General features: G+C 41.6%; 1 protein-coding gene and 1 long non-coding RNA gene across 38 annotated transcripts in view; one reads left to right on the forward strand and one right to left on the reverse strand.

The window, feature by feature from the left end:
* LOC118388190 (E3 ubiquitin-protein ligase makorin-2-like) overlaps positions 1 to 15,297 on the forward strand; it is a 60,992-nt gene that overhangs the window by 18,965 nt on the left and 26,730 nt on the right. The window contains exons 4-7 of the mRNA XM_052510268.1: positions 6,283 to 6,602; positions 6,835 to 7,017; positions 7,318 to 7,346; positions 7,645 to 7,755. Coding sequence (XP_052366228.1) covers positions 6,283 to 6,602; positions 6,835 to 7,017; positions 7,318 to 7,346; positions 7,645 to 7,755 — 643 coding nt within the window. The remainder of the gene's footprint in view (positions 1 to 6,282; positions 6,603 to 6,834; positions 7,018 to 7,317; positions 7,347 to 7,644; positions 7,756 to 15,297) is intronic.
* LOC127925394 (uncharacterized) lies at positions 10,668 to 14,154 on the reverse strand. Of its 37 annotated transcripts, XR_008120775.1 has the most exons (8): positions 13,637 to 14,154; positions 13,420 to 13,481; positions 13,226 to 13,388; positions 12,239 to 13,101; positions 12,025 to 12,149; positions 11,839 to 11,993; positions 11,313 to 11,793; positions 10,880 to 11,079 (listed from the first exon to the last, which is right to left on the reverse strand). It is a non-coding gene; the product is annotated as an uncharacterized LOC127925394 (long non-coding RNA). The 37 variants fall into 37 exon arrangements; XR_008120785.1 differs by lacking the exon at positions 13,226 to 13,388 and having other exon boundaries at positions 12,239 to 12,809; positions 13,079 to 13,140; positions 13,420 to 14,154; XR_008120765.1 differs by having other exon boundaries at positions 12,239 to 13,140; positions 13,234 to 13,295; positions 13,420 to 14,154.

Here is a 15,297-nt window from a genome sequence, read left to right on the forward strand (position 1 = left end):
TTGCTGCCCGCACCCTCCGGCCTGACTAGCATCACTACTCTGGACGGTTCTGACCTCAAATATGTGGACAACAACAAATACCTAGGTGTCTGGTTAGACTGTAAACTCTCCTTCCAGACTCACATTAAGCATCTCCAATCCAAAATTAGAAATCGGTTTCCTATTTCGCAACAAAGCCTCCGTCAGTCATGCTGCCAAACATGGGGCAGGGTAGCCATGTGGTTAGAGCGTTGGACTAGTATCCGGAAGGTTGCAAGTTCAAATCCCCGAGCTGACATGGTACAAATCTGTCGTTCTGCCCCTGAACAAGGCAGTTAACCCACTGTTCCCAGGCCGTCATTGAAAATAAGAATTTGTTCTTAACTGACTTGCCTAGTAAAATAAAAGTAAAAAAATACAAATAAGATAAAAAAAAATACCCTTGTAAACTGACTATCCTACCTATCCTTGACTTTGGCGATGTCATTTACAAAATAGCCCCCAACACTCTACTCAGCAAACTGGATGTAGTCTATGTAGCTATCCGTTTTGTCACCAAAGCCCCATATACTACCCACCACTGCGGCCTGTATGCTCTCGTTGGCTGGCCCTCACTATAAATATCTGTCGCCAAACCCACTGGCTCTAGGTCATCTATAAGTCTTTGCTAGGTAAAGCCCTGTCTTATCTCAGCTCACTGGTCACCATAGCAACACCCACCCATAGCACGCGCTCCAGAAGGTACATTGCACTGGTCATCCCCAAAGCCAACACTTACTATTCCTTCCTGGAACGAATTGCAAAAATCTCTGAAGTTGGAGTCTTATCTCCCTCTCTAACTTTATGCATCAGCTGTCAGAGCAGCTTACCCATCATTGTACCTGTACACATCCAATGTGTAAATAACACACCCTACTACCTCATCCCCATATTATTACTGTTGGGCTTATTTTCTTGGGCTTCTATTTAATAATTAATTTTCAATGTGCACTTATAAATCATATACATTTGAATCAAAATACAGCTGTAGACAGAAGTCAAGGATCAAACATACAAATGATTTCTCTCCTGAGTTCTGCAAAATAGGAAAAGTTGCTTTTAGTCAACCCCTAGTGATGTAACTGCCTACTTCAAAACCTTCTTCACATGAGACCAAGCCCATGCAAAGTTTATTTGTCACGTGCCTCACAGTGAAATGCTTACTTACAGGCTCTAACCAACAGGTGTAGACCTCACAGTGAAATGCTTACTTACAGGCTCTAACCAACAGTGCAAAAAAGGTATTCTGTGAACAATCGGTAAGTAAAACAACAGTAAAAAAGACAGTGAACAATAACAGTTTTACAAACTTGCAGGGGAGAACAATAGTTCCAGTGTTTTCTAAGGGCTCAGCAGTAATTTTCCGTGTGGCTTTATAGTGGTATGTCTGACTTGTCTCTTATCTCTTTCAGTCCTTTGCAGGGTTCTGTGTCTAGGAATCTCCTTTATCCTTGAGGTGCTTTCTCACAGACACCCTATTTTGACTGCAATAACTGACACATCTCTCAGACCATTTCTTAGAGGCAGAGACTAGAAAAGAACTGTGGAACAATATTAAACCTTATAATGCATATATATATATTGCTAATCTGTAGTCCAGGACCCTATAAATGTAGTGGAGGAGGGGTCTTATAGCCCTTCACCTTCTATTAATACAACAAAAGCATAACCAGGGACTGCGCTTGAAAATGAGCTGGCTGGCTAAAACCGGCGCCTTTACTGAAACGTTGGTTAATGTGCACTGTCCCTGTAAAAAATAAACTCAAACTCAATCAATTATTATAATACATCAAACATTTGGTGCAGCCCCTATCATGACCCCAAGGTGAGCCTATCATTACTTACCCTCTTGCTCTTCTCTTGATCTTTTTCACCCCAGTATCTCAGCCTGCACATCATCATCTGCACATCAATCACTCCATTATTAATGCTAAATTGTAATTATTTCGCCTCTATAGCCTATTTATTGCCTACCTCCCTACTCTTCTACATTTGCACACACTGTTCATAGAGTTTACTATGTTTCTTTTCTATTGTGTTTTTGACTGTACGTTTATTTATGTGTAATTCTGTGTTGTTTTTGTCGCACTGCTTTGCTTTATCTCAGCCAGGTCGCAGTTGTCAATGAGAACTTATTCTCAACTGGCCTACCTGGTTAAATAAAGGTGAAATAAAAAATGTCATAGGTGTTGTGTGATGTTTTCATCTGATTGTTGTTAGCAGTTTATGTTATTCTTTAATAACACAGACCCCAAAGAAAATCAGGGGAGGAAAATAATAGGTTTATTCAAAAAGGACAAATCATGCTTGGAAGTAGATGGCAATTCTCCCCTGTCCTCAGTGATGCTCTCCAGTGATTCTCTCCTGTGGTTCTCCACTGTGATTATCTCCACAGATCAAAGGGACAGGATCTAGTTTTAAAATCCAGCCCTAGCCTGTGGTTGACCAATTAGAAGTCCTTACAGTACAACTGAGCCAATGGCCCAATAACAAGTATCCTATTTCAGGCTCACTGCATAGACAAATTCCTCCTATGTCTCTGACCCATTTGATAAATAATTCCATATTACAGAAAAACCACTATTTCCGTTGATCGTTGTCTATTGACTTCTCGTCCTCTTGACGCTTACATTTACATTACATTTACATTTAAGTCATTTAGCAGACGCTCTTATCCAGAGCGACTTACACAACACAGAGACAGAGTAATTTGTATTTATCTTTGAAATATTCTTCTATTTTCAAAAAGATCACTTCAGAAAGTAGGTTACCTGCACAGTTCGATCCACCATAGATATTTAGCCTACTATCATTAATTTACTATAATTTAAATTAAGTTTCTGCTTATAATTTCCAACATTTGGTTGGCCATTTGTTTGTCAACTATAGTTAGATATATGCAGCTTCTCTTCTGTCTTAACTTGTTGACCTGGCCTAGAAGACTAAATCAATTAGACTTCAAGATAGTCTTACATTGATCTGTGGATCAGTGGAAAGATTGTTCCTGTACAAAATGTCCAAATGTCATGAGTTTGACTGGTTTTAAGGAAATGAAAAGCTGAGAACTAAGAAACACATTTCTTCACATAGCCATGCAATCTTCATAGACAGGCCATTCTACTGCCAATGTTTAACTTAAGAGCTTAGTGACATGGCACCGTTATAGGATGCCACCTTTCCAACAAGTCAGTTCATCAAATTTCTGCCCTGCTTGAGCTGTTCCAGTCAATTGTAAGTGCTGTTATTGGGAAGTGGAAACGTCTAGGAGCTTCAACGGCTCAGCCGCGAAGTGTTAGGCCACACAAGCTCACAGAGTGGGACGGCAGAGTGCTGTAGCGCGTTAAAATCGTCTGTCCTCAGTTGTAACACTCAGTACCAAGTTCCAAACAGCCTCTGGAAGCAACATCAGCACAATAACTGTTCGTCAGGAGCTTCATGAAATGAGTTTCCATCGCCGAGCAGCCGCACACAAGCCTAAGATCACCATGTGCAATGCCAAAAGTTGGAGTTGTGTAAAGCTCGCTGCTATTGGACTCTGGAGTAGTGGAAATGTATTTAACTTTTATTTAACTATGAATCACCCTTCACCACCTTGCAGTATGATGGACAAATCTGGGTTGGTGGATGCCAGGAGAATGCTACTTGCCCGAATGCATAGTGGCAACTGTAAAGTTTGGAGGATGAATAATGGTCGGGCTGTTTTTCATGATTCAGGCTAAGCCTCTTAGTTCCAGTGAAAGGACATCTTAATGCTCCAGCATACAATGACATTCTAGACAACTTTGTGGAAACAGTGTAGGGAAGGACCTTTCCTGTTTCAGCATGACAATTCCCGCATGCACAAAGTGAGGTCCAAATTTAAATGGTTTATTGAGATTGGTGTAGAAGAACTTGACTGGCCTGCACAGAGCCCTGACCTAAACCCCATTTTTAACACCTTTGGGATGAATTGGAAAGCCGACTGAATTGGAACGCCGATGCTGTTGTGGCTGAATGGAAGCAAGTCCCTACAGCGATGTTTTACTTTTATTTAACTATCTATTTACAATGACGGCCTACCCCGGCCGAACCCGGACGACGCTGGGCCAATTGTGCGCTGCCCTACGGGACTCCCAATCACGGCCGGTTGTGATACAGCCTGGAATCAAACCAGGGTCTGTAGTGACGCCTCTAGCACTGAGATGCAGTGCTTCCGAGTGCTGCTGGGAGCGATGTTCCAACATCTACAGTGGCTTGTGAAAGTATTCACCCCCTTAGCATTTTTCCTATTTTGTTGCCTGGAATTAAAAAATATTTTTTTGGGGGGGTTTGTATCATTTAATTTACACAACATGCCTACCACTTTGAAGAAGCAAAATATTTTTCATTGTGAAACAAACAAGAAATAAGACAAAAAAAACTGAACTTGAGTGTGCATAACTATTCACCACCCCAAAGTCAATACTTTGTAGAGCCACCTTTTGCAGCAATTACAGCTGCAAGTCTCTTGGGGTATGTCTCTATAAGCTTGGCACATCTAGCCCCTGGGTTTTTTGCCCATTTTTCAAGGCAAAACTGCTCCAGCTCCTTCCAGTTGGATGGGTTCTGCTGGTGTACTGCAATCTTTAAGTCATCCCACAGATTCCCAATTGGGTTGAGCTTTGGGCTTTGACTAGGCCATTCCAAGACATTTAAATGTTTCCCCTTAACTTCTTTGTGACTGGGTGGCAGTATTGAGTAGCTTGGATAAAAAGATGCCCAGAGTAAACTGCCTGCTACTCAGGCCCAAAAGCTAGAATATGCATATACTTAGTAGATTTGGATAGAAAACACTCAGAGGTTTCTAAAACTGTTTGAATGCTGTCTGTGAGTATAACAGAACTCATATGAAAAACCTGAGAAAAGAATCCAACCAGGAAGTGGGAAATCTGAAGTTTGTAGTTTTTCAAGTCATTGCCTATCGAATACAGTGTCTATGGGGTCATATTGCACTTACTAAGGCTTCCACTAGATGTCAACAGTCTTTATAACCTTGTTTCAGGCTTCTGCTGTGAAGGGGGAGTGAAAGAGAGCTGTTTGAGCCAGAGGTCTGGCAGAGTGCCATTAGCTGATCACGCGTGTGCCCGTGAGCGGTGGCTGCATTCCATTTGCATTTCTAAAGACAAAGGAATTCTCCGGTTAGAACATTATTGAAGATTTATGATAAAAACATCCTAAAGATTGATTCTATACATCGTTTGACATGCTTCTACGATCTGTAATAGAACTGTTTTGACATTTCGTCTGAACAAGTGATCGCGCATTATGCATTTGGATTACCAATTTATTTTAATGAAATGTACATAATAATAGAGAGAGGCTTTTATTTCTTTCATCACATTCCCAGTGGGTCAGAAGTTTACATGCACTCAATTAGTATTTACTTAATTAGTATTTGGTAGCATTGCCTTAAACAATTTAAACTTGGGTCAAACGTTTCACCTTGACTTTGTTGTCCTTAATCTGTTTTACCACAACTTTGGAAGTATGCTTGGGGTCATTATCCATTTGGAAGACCCATTTGTGACCAAGATTTAACTTCCTGACTGATGTCTTGAGATGTTGCTTCAATATATACACATCATTTTCCGTCATCATGATGCCATCTATTTTGTGAAATGTACCAGTCCCTCCTGCAGCAAAGCCCCCCCACAACATGATGCTGCCACCCCCGTGCTTCACGGTTGGGATGGTGTGTTCTTCGATGGTCATTATGGCCAAACAATTTTTGTTTCATCATACCAGAGGACATTTCTCCCTTTGTCCCCATGTTTCCTCCAAACATAACGATGGTCATAGATATGGCCAAACAGTTCTATTTTTGTTTCATCATACCAGAGGACATTTCTCCAAAAGGTATGATCTTTGTCCCTCAAATGATGCAGTTGCATGATAAATTTTCTGGAATTTATCCCTGTTTAAAGGTCTGGCCTTGAATTGTGATATTTTTATGAAATAATCTGTCGGTAGATGTAGATGTCCTAACAACTTGCCAAGACTATAGTTTGTTAACAAGAAATTTGTGGAGTGGTTGAAAAGCAAGTTTTAATGACTCCAACCTAAGTGTATGTGAACTTCTGACTTCAACTGTATGGTTGTCTCAAATTTAAACCAATCATTTCAGTATGTAGTTTGTCACTAGGAGGTGTCCATGTGATGCAGCCAGTAGTATCAATGGTGAATCCAGTGTTCTGTGGCCTTGACTTTAACTGTCTTTCTCTCTCTGTTTGTGCCTGTGTGTTCCAGCCCTGGGGTGTGACAGTACAATGATGCCATTCGGTGGGGGTGGCTCAGAGGTGGACTGTTGGACGGAGTACCATGACAACAGTGCCCATGCCAAACCTCCACACTCCTACCTGGATGCCATCAGGACCGGTCTGGAGTGTTCTGCCACGGCCGGCCCCTACCATGTCGCTGGCCCCCAGCCACAGCTCTGTCCCTACGCCGCTGCAGGACAGTGTAACTACGGAAACACCTGTCCCTATCTCCACGGTGATATGTGTGATATCTGCCGTCTGCAGGTGCTCCACCCACACAACCCTGAGCAGAGGAGAGCTCACGAGAAGGTAGGACCCATATTTTAACCCTAACCCCCACATGACCCTGAGCAGAGGAGAGCTCACCAGAAGGTATGAGGCCACGTGGTTCTGGAGTCTCTAATTAAACTGCCTGATGCATCTTTATGTTGATAGAAGTGTGTCCTATGTGGAGGACAATGGGCAAGTCAAAGAAAACTGTTGTCTGAAGATGATACTGTTTAGGATATTAATAGGTACATGTATCACCCGCCTCTGTCAGATGTGTATGTTGGTGTTTGAGGCGGACATGGAGAAGGCGTTTGCAGCGCAGCACAGCCAGGACAAGGTGTGTTCTATCTGTATGGAGGTGGTTTATGAGAAAGCCGCTGCCTCAGAGAGACGCTTCGGGATCCTCTCTTCCTGCTGCCACACATACTGCCTCTCCCTCAGAACAAGTGAGTTGATAACTACTATAAACACAAGCAGTTTGAGAACAAGTGAGTTGATAACCTAAACAGCAAGCAGTTTGAGAACTTCCTATGCAGTTTGAACAAGTGAGTTGATAACTACTATAAACATACAGTTTGAAAACCTACTCAGTTTGAGAACAAGTGAGTTGATAACTACTATAAACAGCAAGCAGTTTGAGAACAAGTGAGTTGATAACTACTATAAACACCAAGCAGTTTGAAAACAAGTGAGTTGATAACTACTATAAACACCAAGCAGTTTGAAAACAAGTGAGTTGATAACTACTATAAACACCAAGCAGTTTGAGAACAAGATCATCAAGTGTTGATGGTTGCTAATATACTGTGGTAGTGGAGCTTCTACATAATAGTGAGGATGTGATAGTTGATTTACCACAGTAACCACCAGGGGGCTAATATTAAGGCATGTCTAACCTCCACTGTTATTACTGAGTAATACTGTATCAGTTAATCATGTAACCCTGATCACTTCAGAGAGTTTCAACAGGATGCCACTGTAGTGGCATTGTGGTACTCAGCAGTTATGAAGTAGCACAGAATGACTGGACATAGTATACAATGTTGTGGGTAACTGTGTGTCTCTGTCTGTCTGTGGTCAGGTCATGTCCAGAGTGCAGAGTGGTGTCTGAGTTTGTCATCCCCAGTGGTTACTGGGTGGAGGACCAGGATGAGAAGAACAGACTGATAGAGGACTTCAAGTCTGGAGTCAGGTGTGTGTGTGTCTATCTATCTATATATATATATATATACAGTGCCTTGCGAAAGTATTACATTTACATTTACATTTAAGTCATTTAGCAGACACTCTTATCCAGAGCGACTTACAAATTGGTGCATTCACCTTATGACATCCAGTGGAACAGCCACTTTACAATAGTACATCTAAATATTTTAAGGGGGGGTGAGAAGGATTACTTTATCCTATCCTAGGTAGTATTCGGCCCCCTTGAACTTTGCGACCTTTTGCCACATTTCAGGCTTTAAACATAAAGATATAAAACTGTATTTTTTTGTGAAGAATCAACAACAAGTGGGACACAATCACAATCACAACATTTATTGGATATTTCAAACTTTTTTAACAAATCAAAAACTGAAAAATTGGGCGTGCAAAATTATTCAGCCACCTTAAGTTAATACTTTGTAGCGCCACCTTTTGCTGCGATTACAGCTGTAAGTCGCTTGGGGTATGTCTCTATCAGTTTTGCACATCGAGAGACTGACATTTTTTCCCATTCCTCCTTGCAAAACAGCTCGAGCTCAGTGAGGTTGGATGGAGAGCATTTGTGAACAGCAGTTTTCAGTTCTTTCCACAGATTCTCGATTGGATTCAGGTCTGGACTTTGACTTGGCCATTCTAACACCTGGATATGTTTATTTTTGAACCATTCCATTGTAGATTTTGCTTTATGTTTTGGATCATTGTCATGTTGGAAGACAAATCTCCGTCCCAGTCTCAGGTCTTTTGCAGACTCCATCAGGTTTTCTTCCAGAATGGTCCTGTATTTGGCTCCATCCATCTTCCCATCAATTTTAACCATCTTCCCTGTCCCTGCTGAAGAAAAGCAGGCCCAAACCATGATGCTGACACCACCATGTTTGACAGTGGGGATGGTGTGTTCAGGGTGATGAGCTGTGTTGCTTTTACGCCAAACATAACGTTTTGCATTGTTGCCAAAAAGTTCAATTTTGGTTTCATCTGACCAGAGCACCTTCTTCCACATGTTTGGTGTGTCTCCCAGGTGGCTTGTGGCAAACTTTAAACAACACTTTTTATGGATATCTTTAAGAAATGGCTTTCTTCTTGCCACTCTTCCATTAAGGCCAGATTTGTGCAATATACGACTGATTGTTGTCCTATGGACAGAGTCTCCCACCTCAGCTGTAGATCTCTGCAGTTCATCCAGAGTGATCATGGGCCTCTTGGCTGCATCTCTGATCAGTCTTCTCCTTGTATGAGCTGAAAGTTTAGAGGGACGGCCAGGTCTTGGTAGATTTGCAGTGGTCTGATACTCCTTCCATTTCAATATTATCGCTTGCACAGTGCTCCTTGGGATGTTTAAAGCTTGGGAAATCTTTTTGTATCCAAATCCGGCTTTAAACTTCTTCACAACAGTATCTCGGACTTGCCTGGTGTGTTCCTTGTTCTTCATGATGCTCTCTGCGCTTTTAACGGACCTCTGAGACTATCACAGTGCAGGTGCATTTATACGGAGACTTGATTACACACAGGTGGATTGTATTTATCATCATTAGTCATTTAGGTCAACATTGGATCATTCAGAGATCCTCACTGAACTTCTGGAGAGAGTTTGCTGCACTGAAAGTAAAGGGGCTGAATAATTTTGCACGCCCAATTTTTCAGTTTTTTATTTGTTAAAAAAGTTTGAAATATCCAATAAATGTCGTTCCACTTCATGATTGTGTCCCACTTGTTGTTGATTCTTCACAAAAATACAGTTTTATATCTTTATGTTTGAAGCCTGAAATGTGGCAAAAGGTCGCAAAGTTCAAGGGGGCCGAATACTTTCGCAAGGCACTGTATATATCTATATATAGTAATGATGGACTTTTGACTGGTACACATTCATATTCTGACTATCTCTGAAACTCACTTAGATGACACCTTTGATGATACATTGGTAGCAATACATGGCTATAACATCTACAGAAAAGACAGAACTGCCAACGGCGGTGTTGCGGTCTATATTCAGAACCACATTCCTGTAAAGCTTAGAGACAATCTAATGTTAAATACTGTTGGAAGTAATATGGCTACAGGTTCATCTGCTTCACCTAAAGCCCATTCTTGTGGGAAGCTGCTATAGACCACCAAGTGCTAACAGTCAGTATCTGGATTAGAGGTTGACCGATTAATCGGAATGACCGATTTAATTAGGGCCGATTTCAAGCTTTCATAACAATCGGAAATCGATATTTTTAGACACCCTTTTTTTTTCACCTTTATTTAATCTTTATTTAACTAGGCAAGTCAGTTAAGAACACATTCTTACTTTCAATGACGGCCTAGGAACGGTGTGGGGGCAGAACGGCAGATTTTCACCTTGTCAGCTCGGGGGATCCAATCTTGCAACCTCACAGTTAACTAGTCCAACTCAATAACCACCTGCCTCTTGTTGCACTCCACAAGCAGACTGCCTGTTACGCGAATGCAGTAAGCCAAGGTAAGTTGCTAGCTAGCATTAAACTTATCTTATAAAAAACAATTAATCAAGCACTAGTCGATGATTTTACTAGATATTATCTAGCGTGTCATGCAGTGCGTATAATCTGACTGAGCATACAAGTATCTAAGTATCTGACTGAGCGGTGGTAGGCAGAAGCAGGCGCGTAAACATTCATTCAAACAGCATTTTCGTGCGTTTTGCCAGCAGCTCTTCGTTGTGCATCAAGCATTGCGCTGTTTATGACTTCAAGCATATCAACTCCCGAGATGAGGCTGGTGTAACCAAAGTGAAATGGCTGGCTAGTTAGCGTGCGCTAATAGCGTTTCAAACGTCACTCGCTCGCTGAGCCTTGGAGTGGTTGTTTGCTCATAGAAGAACAATGTAATACCAGCTAACCTCATGGTGGAACAACATAATACCAGCTAACCTCATAGTAGAACAACGTAATACCAGATAACCTCATGGTGGAACAACATAATACCAGATAACCTCATAGTAGAACAACATAATACCAGATAACCTCATGGTGGAACAACATAATACCAGCTAACCTCATAGTAGAACAACATAATACCAGCTAACCTCAGAACAACATAATACCAGCTAACCTCATAGTAGAACAACATGATACCAGTTAACCTCATGGTGGAACAACATAATACCAGCTAACCTCATAGTAGAACAACATAATACCAGCTAACCTCATGGTGGAACAACGTAATACCAGCTAACCTCAGAACAACATGATACCAGCTAACCTCATAGTGGAACAACGTAATACCAGCTAACCTCAGAACAACATGATACCAGTTAACCTCATGGTGGAACAACATAATACCAGCTAACCTCATAGTAGAACAACATAATACCAGCTAACCTCATGGTGGAACAACGTAATACCAGCTAACCTCAGAACAACATAATACCAGCTAACCTCATGGTGGAACAACGTAATACCAGCTAACCTCAGAACAACATGATACCAGCTAACCTCATGGTGGAACAACATAATACCAGCTAACCTCATAGTAGAACAACGTAATACCAGCTAACCTCAGAACAACATGATACCAGCTAACCTCATAGTAGAACAACATAATACCAGCTAACCTCATGGTGGAACAACGTAATACCAGCTAACCTCAGAACAACATGATACCAGCTAACCTCATAGTGGAACAACGTAATACCAGCTAACCTCAGAACAACATGATACCAGTTAACCTCATGGTGGAACAACATAATACCAGCTAACCTCATAGTAGAACAACATAATACCAGCTAACCTCATGGTGGAACAACATAATACCAGCTAACCTCATAGTAGAACAACGTAATACCAGCTAACCTCATGGTGGAACAACATAATACCAGCTAACCTCATAGTAGAACAACATAATACCAGCTAACCTCATGGTGGAACAACATGATACCAGCTAACCTCATAGTAGAACAACATAATACCAGCTAACCTCATAGTGGAACAACGTAATACCAGCTAACCTCAGAACCAAATAATACCAGCTAACCTCATGGTGGAACAACATAATACCAGCTAACCTCATAGTAGAACAACATAATACCAGAACAACATAACCAGCTAACCTCATAGTAGAACAACATAATACCAGCTAACCTCATAGTAGAACAACATAATACCAGCTAACCTCATAGTAGAACAACATAATACCAGCTAACCTCATAGTAGAACAACATAATACCAGCTAACCTCATAGTAGAACAACATAATACCAGCTAACCTCATAGTGGAACAACATAATACCAGCTAACCTCATAGTAGAACAACATAATACCAGCTAACCTCATAGTAGAACAACATAATACCTGCTAACCTCAAAGTAGAACAACATAATACCAGCTAACCTCATAGTGGAACAACATAATACCAGCTAAACCTCATAGTGGAACAACATGATACCAGCTAAACCTCAGAACAACATGATACCAGCTAACCTCATAGTGGAACAACGTAATACCAGCTAACCTCAGAACCAAATAATACCAGCTAACCTCATGGTGGAACAACATAATACCAGCTAACCTCATAGTAGAATAACATAATACCAGCTAACCTCATAGTGGAACAACATAATACCTGCTAACCTCATAGTGGAACAACATAATACCAGCTAAACCTCAGAACAACATGATACCAGCTAAACCTCAGAACAACATGATACCAGCTAACCTCATGGTGGAACAACATAATACCAGCTAACCTCATAGTAGAACAACATAATACCAGCTAACCTCATAGTAGAACAACGTAATACCAGCTAACCTCATGGTGGAACAACGTAATACCAGCTAACCTCAGAACAACATGATACCAGCTAACCTCATGGTGGAACAACATAATACCAGCTAACCTCATAGTAGAACAACATAATACCAGCTAACCTCATAGTGGAACAACATAATACCAGCTAACCTCATAGTAGAACAACATAATACCAGCTAACCTCATAGTGGAACAACATAATACCAGCTAACCTCATAGTAGAACAACATAATACCAGCTAACCTCATAGTAGAACAACATAATACCAGCTAACCTCATAGTGGAACAACATAATACCAGCTAACCTCATGGTGGAACAACATAATACCAGCTAACCTCATAGTAGAACAACATAATACCAGCTAACCTCATGGTGGAACAACGTAATACCAGCTAACCTCAGAACAACGTAATACCAGCTAACCTCATGGTGGAACAACGTAATACCAGCTAACCTCAGAACAACATGATACCAGCTAACCTCATAGTAGAACAACATAATACCAGCTAACCTCATAGTGGAACAACATAATACCAGCTAACCTCATAGTAGAACAACATAATACCTGCTAACCTCATAGTAGAACAACATAATACCAGCTAACCTCATGGTGGAACAACATAATACCAGCTAACCTCATAGTAGAACAACATAATACCAGCTAACCTCATAGTGGAACAACATAATACCAGCTAACCTCATAGTAGAACAACATAATACCAGCTAACCTCATAGTAGAACAACATAATACCAGCTAACCTCAAAGTAGAACAACATAATACCAGCTAACCTCATGGTGGAACAACATAATACCAGCTAACCTCATAGTAGAACAACATAATACCAGCTAACCTCATAGTGGAACAACATAATACCAGCTAACCTCATAGTAGAACAACATAATACCAGCTAACCTCATAGTAGAACAACATAATACCAGCTAACCTCATAGTAGAACAACATAATACCAGCTAACCTCAAAGTAGAACAACATAATACCAGCTAACCTCATAGTGGAACAACATAATACCAGCTAACCTCATAGTAGAACAACATAATACCAGATAACCTCATAGTGGAACAACATAATACCAGCTAACCTCAAAGTAGAACAACATAATACCAGCTAACCTCATAGTGGAACAACATAATACCAGCTAACCTCATAGTGGAACAACATAATACCAGCTAAACCTCCTTCCATCAGCAAGGGCATTGAAGATGAAACGTGGCTGGGTTTTTCAGCATGACAATGATCCCAAACACACCGCCTGGGCAAGGAAGGAGTGGCTTCGTAAGAAGCATTTCAAGCTCCTGGAGTGGCCTAGCCAGTCTTCAGATCTCAACCCCATAAAAAATCTTTGGAGGGAGTTGAAAGTCCGTGTTGCCCAGCAACAGCCCCAAAGCATCACTGCTCTAGAGGAGATCTGCATGGAGGAATGGGCCAAAATACCAGCAACAGTGTGTGAAAACCTTGTGAAGACTTACAGAAAACATTTGACCTGTCATTGCCAACAAAGGGTATATAACAAAGTATTGAGAATCTTTTGTTATTGACCAAATACTTATTTTCCACCATCATTTGCAAATCAATTAATTAAAAATCCTACAATGTGATTTTCTGGATTTTTTTTCTCATTTTGTCTGTCATAGTTGAAGTGTACCTATGATGAAAATTACAGGCCTCATCTTTTTAAGTGGGAGAACTTGCACAATTGGTGGCTGACTAAATACTTTTTTGCCCCACTGTATATACTGTATTCTATCATTTGCAGCTTAGTCTATGCCGCTCTGACATTGCTCATCCATATATTATATGTTCTTATTCCATTCCTTACTTAGATTTGTGTTTATGAGGTATTTGTTGTGGAATTGTTAGATATTACATTTACATTTACATTTAAGTCATTTAGCAGACGCTCTTATCCAGAGCGACTTACAAATTGGTGCATACACCTTATGACAACCAGTGGAACAGCCACTTGCATCTAAATCTTGTTGGGGGGAGAAGGATTACCTAATTTTACCCTTACTTACCCTATCCTAGGTATTCCTTGAAGAGGTGGGGTTTCAGGTGTCTCCGGAAGGTGGTGATTGACTCCGCTGTCCTGGGCGTCGTGAGGGAGTTTGTTCCACCATTGGGGGCCAGACAGCGAACAGTTTTGACTGGGCTGAGCGGGATACTGTACTTCCTCAGTGGTAGGGAGGCGAGCAGGCCAGAGGTGGATGAACGCAGTGCCCTTGTTTGGGTGTAGGGCCTGATCAGAGCCTGGAGGTACTGAGGTGCCGTTCCCCTCACAGCTCCGTGGTAGCACCATGGTCTTGTAGCGGATGCTGCTTCAACTGGAAGCCAGTGGAGAGAGCGGAGGAGCGGGGTGACGTGAGAGAACTTGGGAAGGTTGAACACCAGACGGGCTGCGGCGTTCTGGATGAGTTGTAGGGGTTTAATGGCACAGGCAGGGAGCCCAGCCAACAGCGAGTTGCAGTAATCAAGACGGGAGATGACAAGTGCCTGGATTAGGACCTGCGCCGCTTCCTGTGTGAGGCAGGATGTACTCTGCGGATGTTGTAGAGCATGAAAAGGAACGGGACACCGCCTTGATGTTAGTTGAGAACGTCAGGGTGTTGTCCAGGATCACGCCAAGGTTCTTAGCGCTCTGGGAGGAGGACACAATGGAGTTGTCAACCGTGATGGCGAGATCATGGAACGGGCAGTCCTTCCCCGGGAGGAAGAGGAGCTCCGTCTTGCTGAGGTTCAGCT

This window comes from Oncorhynchus keta, unplaced genomic scaffold (assembly GCF_023373465.1).
Source record: "Oncorhynchus keta strain PuntledgeMale-10-30-2019 unplaced genomic scaffold, Oket_V2 Un_contig_5523_pilon_pilon, whole genome shotgun sequence".
Lineage (NCBI taxonomy): Eukaryota > Metazoa > Chordata > Actinopteri > Salmoniformes > Salmonidae > Oncorhynchus > Oncorhynchus keta.